Source organism: Sapajus apella, unplaced genomic scaffold (assembly GCF_009761245.1).
Source record: "Sapajus apella isolate SASKATOON/1434 unplaced genomic scaffold, GSC_monkey_1.0 scaffold43, whole genome shotgun sequence".
Classification (NCBI taxonomy): domain Eukaryota; kingdom Metazoa; phylum Chordata; class Mammalia; order Primates; family Cebidae; genus Sapajus; species Sapajus apella.
Genome location: NW_022436983.1, coordinates 15,799,345 through 15,820,571, shown reverse-complemented (window position 1 = coordinate 15,820,571; position 21,227 = coordinate 15,799,345). Strand labels below are relative to the sequence as shown.

At 53.5% G+C, this 21,227-nt stretch overlaps 1 protein-coding gene across 6 annotated transcripts in view; it reads right to left on the bottom strand.

Annotated features, from left to right (window-relative positions):
• Positions 1-17,817, bottom strand: part of EPHB2 (EPH receptor B2) — a 208,428-nt gene extending 190,611 nt beyond the window's left edge. For all 6 annotated transcript variants that reach the window (XM_032300739.1, XM_032300740.1, XM_032300742.1 and 3 more), the window contains exon 1: positions 17,618-17,817. In XM_032300739.1, coding sequence (XP_032156630.1) covers positions 17,618-17,678 — 61 coding nt within the window. In that variant the 5' untranslated portion in view covers positions 17,679-17,817. The remainder of the gene's footprint in view (positions 1-17,617) is intronic.
• Positions 17,818-21,227: the final 3,410 nt, after the last annotated feature.

The following is a 21,227-nucleotide window of genomic DNA, read 5'->3' as shown; positions in this document are numbered from 1 at the left end:
GGGACGTGGTCTGTCCAGCCACTTTGTGACAGGCCCCACAGTGGGTCCCAGAAGCACTCATCCTGCTCTGCAGCGGCTGTGCAGCCTGTGGGGCCCACAGAGCAGGGCTTTGATCCCAGTTCCATCACCCAGGAGCTGTGTGACCAGGAGTAAGTCATGTGCAATCTCTTTGAGACTCAGTTTCCTCCTCTGCAAAGTGGAGATAATCACACCAACTCCGTACCTTGGGATTGTTTTGAGGATTAAACAGGATTCCGCACGGAAAGGGTTTTCTGCAGCACGAGGCACACTGCCAGGAACCCATAAATTATATATATTCCTTACTCCTTCACTCATTCATTGATTTTTTATTGAGCACCTGCTAAGTCCTAGGTGCCATGCTGAGTATTTGTGAAGTTCACATTATTACAGGGAGGTTATGGGACAAATGATGACTAAATAATGTTTTATTTTTTATTATTATTCCCATTTTACAGCAGGGCAAGCTGAGATTCAGAGTGGTTAAGACATTTTTTAAAGGCTCACTATTTGTTTTTATTCCACCTTACTTTCAAGAGGGCTAGAGGCAGATATTAAATAAGTCCGAGTCTCAGCCAAGATACAGTGGCTTACACCCATAATCCCAGCATTTGGGGAGGCTGGGGCAAGAGGATTGCTTAAGCCCAGGAGTTTGAGACTAGCCTGGGCAATATAGAGGAGACTCCATTTAAAAAAAAAAAAAAAAAGTTTAAAAAAAAGAAGAAAAGAAAAGAAAAAACAGGCAAAGACAGGAGAGGAAGAAAGACAAGACAAGAAAAATATGTCCAAGTCTCCACAGCTAGAAAAGGGAGCCACCAACTTATCTCCCTTGGGAGGAGTTTTAGTGGCTATAGATCCAGCCCCAAGTTCCAGCCCTGCCACTGTCTCTGTGTGTCCTCAGGCAAGCGGCTGTCCCTTTCTGGGCCTCGGCTTCCCCATATGTCCGGCTCTGACATTCTGCATTCTGGAATGGTTCTCGCGGTGCTGCCTGGGTTGTCCAGGCTCCAGGGAAGAGCTGAGGCCCAGCAAGGTGCTGGTAACCCTTCCCTGGCTCAAGGAGTGAAGTGGGCAGGGTGGGACAGGAAGTGGAGGAGCTCCCTGGGAGCTGTGGGGCTTCAGTGCGGGGAAAAGGGAGGCAGTGCTCTGACTCATTGACTCTGACCTGGTCCCTACCATTGTGGCCCACCCCCCAAGGATATGGGCTACAGCCTGGCCTCTCCCACTGCTGGATTAGCTGGCTGGGCAGGAGTAGCCACACCCAGGGTCTGGCTTAATGGAGGCTAGGCCCATGTAGCCCTCTGGCCCCCAGCCTGCCTCTCCCTGCTCTGGATCCTCTTCCCATGCCCAGCTTCATGGCCTCCTTCCTTTGGATTCCTTTCAGTGGCTTACTACTGCTTCCAGTACCAGACATAGCTCACCACTCAAGGCTTCTCTTAACAGACTCAAACCTCCTCTGCCATTTCTTTCTCACATTTGGTTCACTGTGGCTTCTACAAACCTGTCCCCTTCCAGCCTCCAGGCCTTTTCCTAGGCTGTTCCCCCTGCTAAGAATGCCCTTCTTTCCATCCACTATGTAACGAAATCCTACCTACCAAAGAATGCCATCCTGATGGCACACACTGGAGGACTTTCCCCTCTGCACTCAACACATTCCATCTCACACACAAGTGTGGCCTTGGGCATATCACTGAACATCTCGGAGCCTGGTTTTTCACCTACAAAATAAGTATTACTAATTATTATGGGCTGGGTGTGGTGGTTCCCACCTGTAATCCCAGCAGTTTGGGAGGCTGAGACAGGCAGATCACTTGAGGTTAGAAGTTCAAGACCAGCCTGGCCAACATGGTGAAACCTCGTCTCTACTAAAATTTAAAAAATCAGCTGGATGTGGTGGCAGGCGCCTGTAATCCCAGCTACTCGGGAGGCTGAGGCAGGAGAATCGCTTGAACCTGGGAGGTAGATGTTGCAGTGAGCTGAGACTGCACCACTATATTCCAGCCTGGGCGGTAGAGCAAGACTCTGCCTCAAAAAGAAAAGAAAAATAAAAGAAAAGGAAAGAACCTATTATGCAGGGTTCTTAGGGGGATAAGTTAGAGCATGTCAGAACCTCACCTAGGGTGGTGCCTGGCACTTAGTGAGGACTCAATGGTGGAGGCTGCTGTGATCATGATATCGATGAAGGAAGAAGAAAAGAAGAAGAATGAGAAAGAGCAGAAAAGAAAGAAGAGAGAGGAGGAGGAAGAGAAAGAGAAATGGAGTAGGAGAAGGAGAAAGAGGAGGAAGAAGACCTTGCCTATCACCTCTACCAGGATATAATTCGTTGCCATCAGAATGCCAATTTTCTTTAATTTCCCTCTATGTCCCCTAGCATCCTAGAGTCTTTCGAAAATGGCTGTTGACTGGATGGACAGATGGATGGATGAAGGTGGGAGGGCGGGGTTGTGAGAAGGAAGGATGTACGGACAGATGAACAGAAACAGATCAGTCTGGAGGAGACCGCGTGTGCTATCCCAGAAGCTCACAGCAGAGCATCCCACTGGCAGCGGAGGCTTCTGGGACCAGATGCCAAATCTGTTCCCCTGCTGTTGCATCTCCCCCTGGCTCTAAGCTCCTGTGCTCCTGGCCAGCATCAGTCTGCTCTCAAGGTGGAGTGAGTAGAAGCTCGGGGCAGCTGACACCCAGGGGAGTTCCAGCTCTTCCCCCACCTGTCACCAGCCTCTGACAGCAGGAATATATCTCCAAAAGTGTGAGCCAAGTCAATGGGAAAATAGGATTTACTTTACAGAAATTCACTTTGGGGGACAACTTCTCCAGAACTCCCCAATGCAAAAACCTTGGCAAATCCACAGTCAATGGCTCAGAAGGTTTCTCCAAACCTGGGGAGTGTGCTGTTTGCTAGCTCCCTCCAGGGCCAGGAACTGGAAAATGAGGAAATGTCACAGTCCAGATACAAAAGAGAGTCTTGGGAGGAGAAATGCACTTTGGTTTTTGGTGCCTGTTTATTCATCCATCAATTTTATCAATTTATCCATTCGACTATTCAAAACAGGCAACCATCCTGCCATTGTCCCTCCATTAACAAAACCATCTTGCTATCTATCTATCTACCTCTCCATCTACCAGGCCAGCCAGCCAACCATCCAACCACCCAACAATCCACCTCACTGTCGACCTGCCCATCATTCACCCAGCCATCCAATCCATGCACTTATCCTCTATCTATCCAGCCACTTATCCATCTAACCATCAGTCACTCAACCACTCACCCAAATGCTGAGCTGTTCATCCAACCATCTAACTGTACATTACCCAACCAGCATGGCTGAGAATCTCCCAGGACGGTTGGGGAGAAACCTACACACGGTATGGCATAACCTAGGCAATATAAAAGGCGGGCATACAAGGTGCCACCAAGGACACAGAGGCCACCAAGAGCAGAAGGGGGAAGGGTCAGTGAGAGAGATCAGAGCAGGCTTCACACAGGAAGAGATGCTCAGGCTTCATCTTAACAGGCAGCAAGAATTGACCAGGGAGAGATGGTGGAAAGGGTACCCAGGTGAGGAGGAGGGGAAGGAGCAACATGAAACAATGTGGGAGATTCTAGAAGCCCAAAGGCTTGAGTCCCCAAAACTGCTTGGTTAGCTGTGGGCCTGGGCCAGTCCCAGTTTTTCCAAGTTCACTAGACTCTGTAATTCCCCTTGATTCCTAGAGAGAAAGGGCCATGTCCTGTGGCAGCTGGGTGGGAAGCTGCCATCTGCTGCCCTGGGCTGCGCTCTGATGGCTACAACAGGGATCAACCCGGGAAAGGGAGAAAAGTGGGTGACCTACAATTCTGTGAAACAGGCTTTGCTGCCAAGCCAACCCAGGTATAAATCCCAACTTCTTATTTTGCAACAACTTATTTAACTTCTGAGTCTTTCTTCCCTCTTCTGAAAATGAAGAAAACGTCAACAGCTCTATGCTAGGCCACTGTGAGGACGGAACCAGCTAATACGGGTGGGGGGTACTTGGTAAGCTGTGGGTAATACTAGTTACTCTTCCTGATCACCGCCAATACGAAAGTCCTACTGTGTGCCAGGCAAAGTGATCTAAAACAGTGGTTTAGAGAGCCGGCCTTAGGAATACATGAGTCGATTCTCAGTAAATGTCAGTTCTCTGTCCATGTATGCAAATTATGTACAAATGGTTCAGAAAAAAATACACACACACACACACACACACACACACACACGTGCATGCGCACACGCAAGGGGGAAAGGGTGAAAACACACAGGAGAGCAAAGGTGGCAAAAATGTTGGCGATTGTTGAATCTAGGTGAAGGCTATATAGGTGTTTGTTTTACTGTGCTTTCAGGTTCTCTGTATGTTTGAAATGTGAAAAAGAAAAAGAAAAAGAAATCAGCTCTTTCTCTATCTTGGAGTCAGATTGCCTAAGCCTGGATCCTCGCTCTACCATTACTGGCCAAACGCCCATGGATACATGAGCACCCTCTCTAAAGCTTCATTTTTCAATATGTAGGATGCAGGTGACAATGATACCTCAACCCAGGGCCTGGTCTTTGGCAAGTCCTTAATACATGCTAGTTGCTGCTGTTATTGTTACTATGATTATTGTCTTTCAATGGCTAAGAGACTGAGGATGAGAGAGGCTTGGTAAAACACCTGCTTAAAACCAAATACATGAGCTCTTTTAATTCCCCAAACAACACCATGGGGTAGGTGACTTTACAGTGAGAAACTAAGCTGCAGAGGGTAAAACGGTTTACCCCGGACACTGGCGGTGAGTGGGAAGACTAGGATTTGAACACAGTTCTGCCTGTCTCCAAAGTTCAGGGTCTTTCCCCACCCCCGTATCTCCAGCCTCTCCTGACTCAGGCCCAGCCTCATCACCCTTTCATCTCCAGAAGGGGCCAGTCAGAGGGTGTCCTGAGCTTTGCTGGCATGGCTGTGCTTCTGGGCCAGCCAGGGGCACCCAGTGTCAGGGGCTCCTTGGCAGCTCAGGAGCCCTTTTCCACTGTTCTCCCGAGAGCTGCGGGAGCTGCCATCCGAGGCCGTGGGGAGTGACAGCTGACGCTGATGGGGACAGGCAAGAGGATGTACTGGCCGGGGCCCTGACTCGAACAGACTCCCTGGGCCATGGCCTTTCGTGGGTTCCAAAAAGGCCCTGCGGGCTCTGGACGAGGCTGTTCCCAGGCTCTGCCTCCCCGTGAGAGGCGGAGAAGCCCCATTCAGGCGGGACGCATCCCACTGTGCGCTAAGCCGCTTTCTCCCCACTTACACGTTTCAGATGCTTTTTGTCCTTCCGGCTTCCCATGGACTCAGGCCAAGTGACAAGTTGGTGCCGTGGACATATGTCGTCGCCATAATGGGAATGTTGACCCCACGCTCTCTCCCTGCTGGGGCCAGGCAGCTTGCACCCCGCCCCAGTGCTTGGCATGCCCCGTTCTCAGTCACATAGGACTCCTTCCAGCTCCCCAGATATATCACACGCTCACGGGCCTCCTATCCGGATCTCTGCAGATGCTGTTCCTGTTGCCTGGAATGGCTGCCGCGCTGCTTTTTCATCTGGCTCTTCCTTAAGAATCACCTTAGAAGTCGCCTCTTCTAGGACACCTTGTCTAACCTCATGGAATAGTTCAAGAAGCTGAGGCTCAAAGAGCTAAGTTAAGAGAGCCAAAGTCACACCGTAAGTGTCTGAGCCAGAGGTCCAACCTAGCATGGTTCTATTCTAAGACCATGCTGCTTTTCATACATTCTGCCAACTCTGCCTCCATCAAGAAGAAACCTAGCGAAGACATGTTCACTGCCTCCAAACATGGCAGATGCCTGCAAGATGGATCTTGTGTTCTTGGCTTGTTCTGGAGGGTGGGAAAGAGGAACCATGTAGGGAAGTTATGGGGAAAGAGACTCCCCAGTTCAAGGTGAGGAGGCATGCTTTAACACCCCCCAGTGCTCACCTGCTATTTGACCTTGAGTAAGTCATTGAACCTCAACTTCCCCATTTGTGTCATGGTGCTAACAATACCCTTGCTATTTCTTTACCCCAAATACCTAAACCAGAGGTTGTAAACTGCCAGCCAGGGCACCAAATCCAGCTAGCAAACATGGTTTGGTTTGGCCAGAACTGTATTTTAAAATAAAATGAGTAAATATTCAAAAACCAGTTTTCAGGCCAGGCATGGTGGCTCATGCCTCTAATCCCAACACTTTGGGAGGCTAAGGCAGGTGGATCACTTGAGGCCAGGAGTTCAAGACCAGCCTGGCCAACATGGCAAGACACTGTCTCTACAAAAAAGAAAAAAAAAGTGCTGAGCAACGTGGCAGGTGCCTGTCTTTACTAAAAATACAAAAATCAGCCAGGCATGGTGGCACATGACTGTAGTCCCAGCTACTTGGGAGGCTGAGGCCCAAGAACTGCTTGAACCTGGGAGGCGGAGGTTGCAGTGAGCCAAGATAGTGCCACTGCACTCCAGCTTGGGCGACAGAGTGAGACTTAAAGCAAAAACTAGTTTTCCCATGAGCATCAGAACTTTGCAAATCAGGCTGAGTGCAATGGCTCATGTCTGTAAACCCAGCACTTTGGCAGGCTGAAGCATGAGGATCTCTTGGGCCCACAAGTTCGAGACCAGCCTGGGCAACATGGTGAGACCTTGTCTCTACCAAAGGGGGATGGGAAATGCTTGATGTGGTGGCGGGTGTCTACGAATCCAGCTACTTGCAAGGCTGAGGTGGGAGAATCGCTTGAGCCCAGGAGATCAGGTCTGCACATGAGCTGCAACTGTGTCATTGCACTCCAGCCCATGAGACAGAGTGAGACCCTGTCTAAGAAAAAAGAGAGGGAAATAAAAGAACTTTGCAAATCAGAAGATCTGGCAAAATTGGGCACGGATTCCTGTGTGACACCATGGTTAGGAGTGGGTAGCACCTGCCTTCTTTTTTTCTGAAACGGAGTCTTGTTCTTGTTGTCCTGGCTGGAGTGCAGTGGTGCAATCTCAGCTCACTGCAACCTCTGCCTCCTGGGTTCAAGCAATTCTCCTGCCTCAGCTTCCCAAGTAGCTGGGATTATAGGCATGCACCACCACTCCCGGTTAATTTTGTATTTTTAGTAGAGATAGGGTTTCTCCGTGTTGGTCAGGCTGGTCTTGAACTCCCGACCTCAGGCGATCCGCCCACCTCGGCCTCCCAAAGTGCCGGGATTACAGGTGTGAGCCACTGCACCTGGCCACATCTGCCTTCTTTAGACTGGATGTGTACTCCTCCTGGGTCACTATTATACATCCAACAGCCAGATCACCTCACTCATTCACAACGTGGGCCAGCTTGCAAGTCTGGGACCTCTGACCAAGACTCTTGTGATTTATTCCCTGTATCACATTAGGCCAGATTTCCCGGTCAGTCAGCAAACAGAAACCCACATTTCTTGCTCAATGGTTTAATGCATCAACTTTGACTATGTTGCCCAGGTCCCCCTCAACTGTCCTTGGAAGTGACGTGCAGAGCTCCGTGGTCCCACCCACTCACTTCTGTCTTTGCACACATCTCCATGTGCTCTGGGGCCAACCTGTGCTCCAAACTTTATTGACAACAACTGGCCCACGCCTTCAGAGTTTTTTCTTTTCCTCTAATGTGTCCCCACTCCTGCGATGGCCTCTGGGCAGGGTGGGATTGACAACCACAGTCACCCCTTTACCGGGTCTTTCATAGTAGAATGAAGAATACAGCTGCTCCTCAGCTCAGCCTTCTGAGGTGCCTGAAATTATGATCCCCAGTTCACTGATGAGGAAAATGAGGCCTAGCGCGGTGAAGTGACCTGCCCCAGGCCACAGGGTTGAAGTGTCCTGCCTGAGGCCACAGGAGCATCTGGGACCCATCCTCTCAGTTCAGTCCCACCAGCCCAAGGCCCCTCTCTCTGGCCTCAAGCCTCACACTGGGTCTGGAATATCTACAACTCCAGGCTGCCATTTTTCATTCATTTTAGGTTTGTTTATTGCACAGACATCTATCTAGTATCTGTCATGAGCCAAGCCCTGTGCTGTACATGGTGAAGTGGTAAGTCCCTGCCCTCTCAGAGGAGCCAAATAACACTGACGACAATGCAGGGGGTAAGTGCTGGGGTGGGGAGGCAGGGAATGAGGTTTCTGGTTTCCTGCTACCTCCCCACCCCCATCCCTGGACTGGACAATGAACTCCCTGTGGGACACTGTCTACAGTATGGCTGCCAACAATTCCTCCTGCTTCTAAACACGAAGCCACTCCTCCAATTAAGGAGGGTCTAGGTTCAAGTTTGGACCACAGGTTGGCCCAAGAAACATGGAAAGGAATAGGGTGCAGGGGTGGGCACTGAACTCTGAGTGTCGCGCGATTCAGTGGGTCAGGACATGCTCGGTGGAATGCTGGACAACCCACCATTAAATTTTCTGTGCTAAACAGCTGAGTAAGAAATGGGACTTCTCTTCAAGGATGAAACAAAAAATCAAGCCCTGTATATTTTTCTTTTCCTTGAACCTAATAAGGAAGCCTAGGATGAATCTGAGCTGGCGTTGTGACTGGCTTTGACGAACAGAATGCTGCAGGGGTGACACTTTGTGACATTAGAGCCCAGCCCTTAAGAAGTCTTGCAGTTTCCAGCTGGGTGCAGTGGCTCACGTCTGTAATCCCAGTACTTTGGGAGGCTGAGGTTGGTGGATCACAAGGTCAGGAGTTCAAGATCAGCCTGGCCAAGATGTTGAAACCCCGTCTCTACTAAAAATACAAAAATTAGCTGGGCGTGGTGGTGGGTGTCTGTAATCCCAGCTACTCGGGAGGCTGAGGCAGAGAACCACTTGAACCTGGGAGGTGGAGGTTGCAGTGAGCCGAGATCGCACCACTGTACTCCAGCCTGGGTGACAGAGTGAGACTCCATCTCAAAAAAAAAAAAGAAGAAGTCTTGCAGTTTCCATTTCACCATGTTGGGAGCTACTTGCCACAGACAGAGGCACGGTCTAGACTAGCAAAGGATGGAGATAGTAAGGAGCGTGAGGGGACCAGCCTTCCAGCCTTCTCTCCAAGGGCCTCAAAGACGTATGTGAAGCCATGATGGAACTTCCAGCCCAACCTTGCTGAGTGCGGCCTCCAGAGGGATCCCCGCTAACAACCAGGGGAACAGAATAAGCACCTAGCTGAGCCCAGCCAATCCACTGAATCAGAACAACGAAGACATCATTGTTGTTTTAAGCCAGTAGGTTTTGGGATGGCTTGCTAAAGATAAGCGATACACCTTTCAGGAGTGGAGTCCTGGACTTTTTGTCGCTCTCCTTTCTCTTGCCTGAAGCCTGGCACTGGGCACTGAATCGTGGAGCTGGTAGAGGCCTCCAAAACCACTGAGTCTCACCCCTGTCATTTTATAGACGAGGCAGCTAAGGCTCAGGAGGCCAAGCAATTGACTCCAGGTCACACAGGGAAACAGAGGCAGATCCAGGAGGCAAACTCGAGCCCTTACAGGGGCTGAGCACCCAGGGAAGCTCTGCACTATCTTGTAACACACCAAGACAAAGGAGTCCAGCAAGTCTGTGGAGAGGTGCCCTGGTGCTCACACATTCTGTCTGAAGAGGCAGTCACCATTCAGATCCAGCCGACTGTGGCCATGTGGGAATGTGGGCCCAGCGAAACCAGATTGTCTGACTTTTCAGAGATGCCAGAAACAGGACTTTTCTGCAAAATCTCATGATTTTCAAATGCTGGCTAAGAATTCAAACTGGATGGATGAGTAATCGAGATTGGCCTTGGGCTTCAAGCTTGGTCCAGTCAAGCTTGAAGCAAGTCACATTATCCCCAAGACCTCAGTTTCCTCATCTCTAAAGTGGGCCCCATGGCTCCTGCCCCTTTCAGGATGGCTGTGAAGGGCCGATGAGCTGTTGTGTTTGGAAGCACGAGCTGTGAATGGCCCTGTGACTGTTCTACAGTCTCTGTTCTCTGTGGAGGCGCCCCTTCCAACATAATGAGTTCACACCCGATTTGTCTAAGTTAGAACAACATTATTCTGACCATTATGACAGAGACTGCATTTTTATGGCAGGTTTGTGTGTTCCAGAACCCTCCCACTTGCATTATCTCAGGATGTTGACGGAGACCGAGGCTGAACAGCTGCCTTGGAGACCCTCATCAGAGCCAAGCCTCTCCTCTGAGCAGGGAGGCACATTCCAGAAGTGGAGAAGAGCGTGAGCTCCGGAGTCACTGGACTTGGGTTTGAATCCCTGCCTCACCACTCCCTAGGTGTCCTTGGGCCATCCACTCCTCTCAGAGCTTCGGTTCTCTCATCCGTAAAATGGGCATCATAATATAACCCCCTGTGGGGCTCTTGGGACAACTGCACACGTAATGCCCTTAGTACAGTGTCTGGCACAGATGATCATGGCAGGGAAGTTGGTGCCTGGCAGGCACTGGGTCAAGAAGGAGGGCACGGCCGTGAAGGAGTCTACCCGTTTCCCGGATTAGGGAGGCTGAATTGGAGTGGGGAGGGGGCCTTTCAGAAAACCTGGATGGAACCTTGAGTGGGGCAGGCTGGAGGGGCCTCTCAGCTATCTAGCAAGTCAGCCAGACCTCCTTGCCCTATGAGGCTCAGAACAGAACGGGTAGGGGAGAGCTGGAGATGGAAAATCTGGTCCACTGGCCCCCTGTTCCCCTACTGCAAATCGAGCTTCCCATTGGTGGAAAGCAAGGATGGCAACCATGAACATTTACTGCAAGCTCAGCACACCTGAGGCACACACTCGGCTTAGTCTTCCTCAGATTAGCACATCCATTGCTCACAGCTATCTCAAGAGCTAGGAACTATGATTACCCCCATTTTAAAGATGAGGAAACCAAGGCTCAGAGAGGTGAAGACACAAGGCAGAGGACACAGAGTAGGGACAGTCTGACCACACACACCCTTCCTGTAACTCCCAGGCTCTGCTGTTTATAGAACAGGAGAGAAAGTGATCAGGGCTATGCAAAGGTGCTGTGGGACTTCAGAGAAAGGGGCAAGTCATTCTGGCCGGGGCTGAGGGTGCTGCTGACATTTAATGGTTATGGCAGCTAATAAAGAGGTTCTGCCAGTCACTGTACACAGGACCTCATTTAATCCTTGCCGTGAGCCTCTCACACATGCGCAGCATCTCCAGTGTTCAGATGAGGAAGCTGAGGCTGAGAGAGTGGATCATTTGGTCAAGGCCATACAGCAGGCAAGGTCTCCCCTTCTGAGGACACTCCCACCCTGCGGGGACTGCAGCAGGGCGGCAGATGGCTCCAGGAAGCTCACGTAGTGAGAGTGTCCTAGGCAAGTCCCCAGGTGACATGGGGTGCTGGGGAGACAGGTGTCCCCCTCCCGCACCCTCCGGAAGGCAGCTGCTTTAAAAGGCCCTAAAACACTTTCAAGGCCGCCTTATCAGACTGACTGAGCTGATCCCAATCAGGGAGCCTCCAGGTGCTGCCACAATCAACAACTGCCCGGCCGCCGGCCCACCCCTGGGAGCTGTGCAAACATTCTTTCCTTCCCTGCCTTCCCCCAGCTAACCTTCTTTTTACGCATGAGCCAGCAGCAGCCGGGGCTGGTGGGCGCTAACTCTGATTGATTTCACTTCATTTCGGTCTTTTCCAGTTTCCTGCTGAGGTTTCTCTTCCTCTTTCCCAGGAGTTCTGTGTTTTATCTTAGGCCACTGGGGGGCAAATTTGCCTGCCTAGTGGAAAGACCTGGAGAGTGTGTTAAAAATACAGACTCCCCAGCCTTGTTCCCCGTCTCCCAAATCTCCAGCTAGGTCAGGCATGTAGGTGCCAGGTCAGGAGACGGTTCTCGGTCAGAGGTATGGTAGGTTCTCCTCTGCCAGAAGGCCCACCCTGGTCTGCATCTCCTCCACCCTCAGTGGGAGCAGGGGTCCCTTGCCTTGCCCAGCCCAGGCATCCTGTCACCAGTGGGCTCCATCTGCCCCTTCCTATGTACAGAGGTCCAGTCTTCAGTCAAAACTCATAGGTGAGCTCTGGGCAGGCAGAGTTGATCAGAGGCTACCATGGGCTCAATGTCCAGAAAACTGGCCCATAGAACCTGTCCCAGGCAGGGCACAGTGGCTCATGCCTGTAATCACAGCACTTTGGGAGGCCAAGGTGGGTAGATCACTCGAGGTCAGGAGTTTGAGACCAGCTTGGCCAACATGGTGAAACCCCATCTCTACTAGAAATACAAAAAAAATTAACCAAGTATAGTGGCACATGCCTGTAGTCCCAGCTATTCGGGAGGCCAAGGCAGGAGGATGGCTTGAACCTGGGAGGGAGAGATTGCAATGAGCCGAGATCGCGCCACTGCACTCCAGCCTGGGTGACAGAGTGAGACTCCACCTCAAAGAAAAACAAAAACAAAAACCTGTCCCTGCTTTGGCACTGATGCAGAACCTTGAGGAAGTAGGACCAAGAGTGCCTAAGACAATCCCACAGGAGGGAGGGGCCCACCCAATGTTCTATGACAATTTCAGGGTTATTACAGATCCCCAGGACTTAGGAGGCCTAGGGACCCCAGATGAGAGCTCCCCTGGACTAGGAATCTGAGTATTTCCACTGACGGGACCTGGAGAAAAAGGCAGAGATGGAGTCTAAGTATGTCCATACTTGGGGGGTTGCCATCCCGAGGCTGGGGGAAGTTGGGAGCTTGTGGGGTGCGCTAGGGGAGACACTGATGGCCGATCCGATGCCTGGACAGTCTAAATGCCAAAATGGGGTCCACATCACCATCATTGAGGGCAGGGACCTCAGAGGGGTTGAGACGAGCATTTAATGTCCACAGCCTTAATGAGTGTCTGACTCAGGAACCCAGGGGAAAACTGACGTGCAAGGAGTCTGTGCTCCTCGCTCCAGAGCACACAGCCAGGATTTGAACTTCGTCTGTTTGCCCCTGAAGGCTGTGCCTTTTCTCCACCTCACAGTGTCTATGAAGTCAGCTGGCCCTGTTCCCCACCCCAGGCACGATCCCTTCTCCCACCCAGCCCCTGACAAGAACTAGGTGCCTGGTGACTCTTTAAAAATATATGGATGAATGTAGAAATGAATGAGTGAATAAGTTAACTTGCCTTCAAATTCTACAGCATTTAGGTTTTAAATCTAAGCCCTGATTTCCTGGCTAAGACGAATACATGAAAGCAGTCTCCTTTAAAAATGAGAAGCAAAAGAAACAGACATAAAAGGAAAACCAATTCCAAATTAATCCCATGGAAGGTCGCTGGGTCTTAGACAGGTAATACCCCAGAGGTGGGCCCAATATGGGGTGGGAGAGTTGAGTTGGGGGAGGGAGGGAGGCAGGCTCCCCCACCCCCCATCAGAAGTGGACTTGTCTACCTAGCACACAGTGGCTGCTGGTCCATCTGAATGCTCTGCTGCAGCTGAACTGATCTATTCATTATCCCCAAGCACTTTCTTGCATCTCTACTCAAGCCGTCCCCTTGGTGTCTCCCTCCAGGAAGACCTCCTTGATTTCCTCTGCCAGATGGACTCTCCTCCATGTCCACATCATTTTCCCAATACTTATCACAGAACATGGTATCATATATTCATCTGTTCGTTCACTCAACATTCAATTCGTTCCATGTTCCTGAGCACCCACACGGCTGGGCACAGTTCTAGGCACCAGAGATGTGGTAGCAAACATGGCAGATGAAGCCCTGGCGTTTACAGTCTAGTGGGCAAGGCAGACGCCAAGCAGGACTTTGATACTTCTTCAGGTGGCGATGGGTTTCATGAAGCAAAACAAAGCAGATGGGATGGAAAGGAGTGGAACTGGGTCTGTTTTAGATGAGAGAATCAGGGAAGGCCTCTGGGGAGGTGGAATTTGAACAGGGCTCTTCAGACCAGAACTGTGGACACAAAAATGAGGCAGATGGGTCTCTGCCTTCAGGGAGCTCACAGTCTAGCCGGAAACTGACAAGCTGGCCTTACTGAGACTGTCCAGGACCCGATCTGGCTCATCTGAACATCACCGCACACTGCACGTCAGCGATCTTTCCAAGCACGAATCTGGCCAGGTTCCTTGACAGCTCAAGAACCTTCAAGGGCTGGCTCCCTGCTGTGCTTGGCATCTGATCCAAACTCCCCAGCTTTCCATTCTAGCCCTTCAGGACCTGACCACCCCGCTCCCATTCTCAGTCTCCAGCGTCCCACTGCTGCCCTCAACCCCCACCCTCCTCAGACACATCAAAGTAAGTACCTGATCATCGTGCCTCCACGTCTTTCTATGGACATATAGACATGCTATTTCCTTTTTCAGGTAAAAGTCTCCTCATCCTCTAAGTTCCAAAGTCAACCTCTTTAACTCTTGACAACACAGTTCGTTAGCATGACAGGTGGCCAAGAAAGTTTCACAGCAGGGAGAATGGGTGGTGAGAAAACGAGGCAAAGCATAGAATCATAAAAGATGAAATAACCCTGTTCTGTCCTCAACCACCCCGGGGCTTCACAGCCTCCCCTGGGAAGCACGCTGGACCCCATCACATTCTGTCTCACCCACTCTTCTCCCTGTCAGCTTGTCCCATCTCCTTGCCTGCCCGGGGTCCAGCACCATGCCAGCCAGAGAGGAAACTCCATCAATATTTGGAGAGCAAATGAGCAGATGTAAGGAGACTGATTTTCTGGAGACCTTGACCTTTGGATTCCATCTAGTGGCAGGTCTGCCACTGGCCTCCTGTCCGGTCGGACGTTTCCCCAGCGCTCTTCCATCCGGATCTAAGCCCCCATTCCACATGTTCCAGGCTTTCTTTCCCTTGGTCAGGGGGTGGGGGGGTCTCACGGTTTGGGGGAGATGCTAAGCTTACCATCCTAACCTAGGAGCCCCTCGTATACACACACCCCCTCTCCTCTCTCCTATTCCGAAGGCAGTAGCTGGGTATTTCCTGGGGCCTTAATGGGAGGACAGGCCTTTACAGGCTGAGGAGACGAGGAAGGGAAGGAAATGGTGGCCATGTGGCTCTGGGTGCTAGGAGCCAGAGGGGCCACCCTCCCAACACCCCACGGTTCAGTCCTGTCTTCACAGACTATGTCACCCTCAGGAGGACCCTGTTGTCTCCCAAATGTGCAAAGGCAGCACCGTCCATCCCTGGCTTCCACGGCCCGAAGGCCATACTCAGTTCTAAAAGGGGGACTTCTCCCATCTGTTATCTGGTCTGATCCTAACAAACACCCCAGGAGGCAAGCAGGACAGACATTATCACCACCCTCATGGGACGGAGGAGGAAAATGAGGCTCAAAGAGGGGAAGTAGGGTGTAGATGATGGACTCTATAAGAGATTTGGCCAGGCCATTTTACACCCAGGGAAACTGAGGCCTCTACAGGGAAGGGAGCTGGCCCAGGGTCACACAGTAAATTAGAAGCTGGCCTTCTGACCTCCACCTCACACCACCTCCCCATCCATTCAGCTGGCTCCTTATTAACCACTGATAGACTACATTCCTAGTGTCCAGGGGGCAAGGGAAGAGCCTGGGGCGAGCGCTGGGGTGCTGCAACGGCCCTCCTCCCACCCTGCCGTGGCTTCCCGTCCCCACCCTGCCCCCAAGTGGCGGTCTAAGTAGCCATACCCTCCTGTGATGTCAGTGCTCACCAGCCCTGTGTCCAGGGCCAGGGTCCAGCCTGGCCACAGCCCACCAGATTCCAACCAGCCTCTGCCAGGGTCATGGCTGGACAGACGTGGCCCTTCCATCTACCCCGCAGTAATTAAAAACATACCCAGTCCTCTTCCAACGAGAGAAGGGCCAATTTTCTTCCCCTCCAGCACCGCTGACTGCAACCTAAATAGCAATATTTATGCCAAGCTCCCCATAATACTGTAAACATCCCAATGTATAGTGGGCCAACGCATGAGTCATTTCCCCAAAGCCAGAGTTAATAAGTGGTACCTCAGCCATATTCCACCGAGCTCCCGCCAGCAGCCGGGCCCCAGGGCTGCCCTCCACACCCAGAACCCGTGGCACCCTCGGTGCCCCAGTGGCCCCACTCCGGGAAACCGCAGGCAGCCGCCAAATCCCCCAGGAACCAGAGGACAGCTGCCTCAGTGCCAGAAACTGTGGCTGCCATCCAGGGACACCCCCCGCCCCCCACTGCGGTCACTAAAGTGCTCATTACCAAAAGAGAAACTCAAATTGTAGCATGGGGTCCCCGACGATGCCTTTCCCAGAGGCTGCAGCCCCCACACCTGGTCTGATAGGTTGCTTTTCTGAGGCTGCAAGAAGGGAAGGGGCTCCCCACAACCCCAAAGTGGCCTGAGAAGTGCACACAGGCCTTATCCCTCAGACCACAGGAGCAGAACCCTGGAAGGGGTCATGCGGTTTAGGGGCAAGAAAACCCAGCTAAGTGAGTGCTGGTTTCAAAGAAAGACCTCAGACCTGGGCTCTGTTTGTATCACCCAACGGTCCTGGGTGAAACTGGACTTTTCAGAGCCTCAGTTTCCCTATCTGCTAAAGAGAAGGAGGAATCATACCCACCTGGCTTCCCCGGAAGGCGTATTTTGAGGGATCCAACACAATTGTGGGCGGGAAGGCACTTTGTAAAGCTTAAAGTACCTTGTCAACTGTGCAGCACGCCGTAAACCACAGAGAGCTGCGTATAGTGCGAAGTACTTCATAAACTGTAAAGTGGTTTGAAAACTGTAAAGTGCAGCACACGTGAGAACCATTATTCATGTTCGCTTCTTGCCCTGCAAGCTCGGCCATTCCTGGTGGACACACCCAGACCCCACTAACTTTCCCTCCAGAGCAAGCTGGCTCGGGAGACCTGGCAGCTACCCCTGTCCCCCTGGGGGTCGGGTGGTACCAATACTCGAGGCCACGGGGAGGGGGCCCGGCGACCCTGGCCAAGGCCAACACATGGCAAGAGCATCTGGTCCGGCCTTGGCGGCAGCTGGAGAGTTCTCGGGGCTCCAGCCGCCACGCTGAGCGCCGCGGCCGCGGGGCGGTGGCCGGCAGGGGTGCCCGGAGACCCCGCGCGGCGGAGAGATGCCCACGGACCCATCCCCTGCGCAGTCCTCACGGGGAGGGGACCCCATTGTACGCCGCGGGCGATGGGCAGGCAACTACGCGGGGGCTGGCGGCCTCCCCTCCACTCTGCCAGTCCCTGCTCTCTGGGGCGCCGGGCCCCATTCCGGAGGCGCAGGCCGGGAGCCCCCACCCCGGGCGGCCGAGGTGCCTCCCTCCCTCTGCTCCCTGCCAAACTTTCCAGCCGCGACCGCGCGCCGGGCCCCCCCATCCCCAGCCGGGCCCGCGCCCCTCCACCCGGTGCCAAGCAAGACCAGGCCGGCGCAAGGCGGCTGCCTGGGCCGGGGGCGGCGAGCGCGCGTGGGCAGCCCCCAGCCCTGGGCGGCGCTCGCCCGGCTGGCTACAAAGCCTCGGCAAGATGGTCCCTTCGCCTCCTCCTGGCACAGTCAATCAGCGCCCGCCGCTCCCCGGGCGCCCGCGGGCCCCGCTCCTCCCGGCGCGGCCGGACACACCTCCCCGCGGCCACCTGCGCCCGGCACCGGCCCCCGGGCAAACTTTGAGGGCCGCGGGGCGGAGGTGGGCGCCGGCGGCCGCTCGTGCCCGGCCGTTCCCCGCCCCCATCGCCCGCCCGCCCGCTCACCTTCCACGGCGGCGAGCAGCGGCAGCAGCAGCAGCGCGGCCCCCAGCCTCCGCAGGGCCATGGCTGCGCTTCCCGGAGCCTCGGGCCGCGGCGCCGCAAGCCCCGGGCGGCCCGGGCGGGAGCGCGCGCCCCGGGCTCGGGGGGCCGGGGGGAGCGGCGAGGCGCGGCGCACACACAGCCGCCGCCACCGCGCAGCCAGCAGAATGAGCCATCCAGCCCGGGCAGAACGGGGACCCGGGCTCCGCCAGCGCTGGGCACGGCCCACCTGAGCCGCGGGCGCGGGGGGAGCCCGGCCTGGGCGCCACCCCCCGCGCGCGCCCCGGCCCCCGGCGGCCCTGCGCCGCCCCGAGCACCTGTCCCCACACGGCGCTCGCAGGGTCACCCGGGGGCAGCGCGGGCGCTGGAGCGCGGCGACCCCGCGCGCTCGGGCCACCGAGACCCCGGGCTCCCCCCGCGCAGCAGTGGTCTCTCCCGGCGCTGTGGCTCCTCCAGATAAAGCAGCGATTTCAGCCCAAATGTTTCTCAATTTTTATTGAATGCTGCAAAGCCGGAGAGCGTCTGGCGCGGCTGACAGGGGCAGGGAGAGCGGACGGGGGGTTGGGGGGGCGGGGAAGGGACTTCCCAAAGCGGGGGCCGGCACTACCTGTCAGGGCAGAGAGTGCCACCCCCTCGCCTCAGCCCTGCCACCCAGGTCCCTGCGGCTTCGAAAGGGACTGAACTGCAATGAATGAAAAAAAAGGGGGGGGTTGGGGGGCATCTGGGAACAAAACAGGCGGCTTTCCCAGGCACTGGGGCTGGACTGGGGCCTCCGAGTGGGAGAGTGGGCCTTGGCGCTAACCCGAGGGCCTGGGGTTGGGGGGGGGGGTCACTCTGGCACTGGTGGGCTGGGCCCTGGCAGGCAGACCCCAGGCCTCCCCTCCCTGCCCCGTTGTTCTGAGCGAGCCCCTCCCTGCAGACTCGTCTATCTGTACATTGGATTTCTTCTCTGTTGATCTTGCTCCCAGTGCAGTTTGGGGATGGGGTGAAGGAAGTCCATGGGGGAATCTGGGGAAAGCCCCAGCCACCCCCACGCTGCGGAATGGACCTGTCTGTGCAGCCGTGGTTTTGTGCATGGCCTTCCCTTCAGGGAAAACCCAACCCTGAGCCCCAACCCTGTGGGCCCTGCCCTGCTCTGACAGCCTTCATCACCGTCATCATTAACAGGCTTTACCGAGGTCTGGATGGTAGGCGGCTGCAGGGGGCCTGTGGCAATCACCCAGGCTGGACCCCTGGCGGTTGAGAGCCCACTCCTAAGGAGACTTCATCAGGAGCCTGGAACTCTGTGGAGTGGATGGAGGAGGCCAGTGGAGGAGCAGGTGGTTTGAGTCGAAGGCAATTTAAGTCTATGCTACCCACATCTTCTGTGTCCCTTTGTCCCACAAACTATCAAAATGTCCCAGCAATTCCTTTGTCAGGGCTCACCCTTCTGTCCATACCAAGAAAATGAGGTAACACAGGCATTGGGAATCCATCTAAGGTTTGGAAAGTTGGGTTCTCTTTTGAAGCTCCCAAGGGTCCAATTGAAACGGGTGTCATCCTGGAAGGCCACCAGGAGGAGGCACCCTGTGAGGGAGACAGAACAGGAGTGAGCAGGGAGAGAGGAAAATGGGAGATTTTCCCCTTTTAAGCCTACACACCCCTCACCAGGGTCAAGATCCACTGGGGTGGAGCTGGCCTTTATTTTCAGTTCCTGCCTGTCAGACCTCCCAGGAGACCCAGGGTTTGAGGGACTCCAAGTTTGGCCCATCTTAAGGCAATCCTCCCTCTCCTGGGCAGAGCAGCTCTAAACTCTGGCCACCTCCAGTGCATCCAGGTCCTAGCAACTTACAAATTTGAGAAGTTATTATTGAGCACCTATTATGTACTGGGCAGATTCAACTTTTTTTCTTTGTTTCCATTTCCTGGGACCCTTGACTCCACCTACCCATGGCCAGCGGTTACTTGCCTTTTTCTCTCAAAATAGGAAGAGCAGTGCCTCTGCTGTATTGTGAGGACCTGGTACCAGGCACTAGGCTGAGCTTGGTTTATTTCTTGTCCCCTTCATCTTTCCTACTCTGTGCAGCAGGTGTGAAATTTTCATATCATGAAACTGAGGACCAGATAAGTAATTTGTCCAAAGTCACATGGCAAATCGGAGCCAGGATTCTAAGCCAGATCCATCCGACCCCAGTGCTGATCACCTTGTGCCTTTCACAGAAGCTCAGAGCTCAGGGTAACTTCCCACATCCTGTTTCACAAATAAGGAAGCTGATACCTAAAGAGGAAAGTGGGCCAGGCTCACCCTGTAATCCCAGCACTCTGGGAGGCCGAGGTGGGCAGATCACCTGAGGTCAGGAATTCGAGACCAGCCTGACCAACATGAAGAAACCCCATCTCTACTAAAAATACAAAATTAGTCAGGTGTGGTGGCACATGCCTGTAATCCCAGCTACTCAGGAGGCTGAGGCAGGAGCATCGCTTGAACCCGGGAGGCAGAGGTTGTGGTGAGCCGAGATCGCCCCATTGCGCTCCAGCCTGGGCAACAAGAGCAAAACTCCATCTCAAAAAAAAAAAAAAAAAGAGGAAAATGACTCATTCAATGTTATCTAATGAAATAGACATCTATCCAGAGCCTTTACCTGGAAAAAATTGAGAATTCGTGATGATAGTGAAGTTCCCCTTCCCTCCCATCCTTTTCTCTCTAAACAGTATTTGATTCCCCATTTGGGATCCTATGGGGTGGCTGGGTTCTGCAGTCTGGCCAGGCTCTTCCTCCCCGATCTCTTGGCAACCGCCTTTAGCTGTGCCTTTGTCCCAGCTGTGCACTCCACCTGGTTGCCTTCTTGGCTCTAAAGACTTGGATTCAGCCTCACCCCAGCCCCACCAAGAGCTTAACTGACATTCGCCTCACCCCTCTCTGACTGACCTATTTGCCTATTATCTGTTCCCTGAAAGATAATCAGCCCCACATGGTCCACTGCTGATTTCTCTGATGATTGCTTCTGATTTGCATGTTATCTCTCCAACTCCAGCCGACTGTGAGCTCCATGAGGGCAGTGCCCAGATGCAGAACTCTACTGTACATGCCCAGGGCAGGAGGCCCCAGGGAGCATCTGACCCAATCCCCTCCTCAGCAGAGAAAGAGGTGGTTTAAGCTTCATTTGTCTAATGACAACAGCTACTCGAATTTGCAATCACGCTTTAACAGTTTACAAAGCAGCGTTCACACCCATCAACTCGACTCATGTTAATTCAACCAGCCTATCCTGCGAGCCAGCCTGGCAGCCAGGGGAACGCCATTTTTCAGAAGCAGAAATTGGGACCCGAAGAGGGGCCACTTGCCCAAGGACACGTGGCAGGTTTGGAGTTTGTTTGCTTGCTTTTGCTGCAGCTGGAGTGAGGCTTCAGTGACCTGTCTTGTCTATGTCTCTTTCAATCAGAGTTGATTGACAAACATTAGTTGGGCACCTCCTGCATACCAGGCACCGGGGAGGCAGGAGGACAGCTGAGGGTCTGCCAGACAAGGCCCTGATCTCTGGGAGCCGACATTCTGCTGCAGAAAGACCAATATATGGACAAGCTAATAACAATA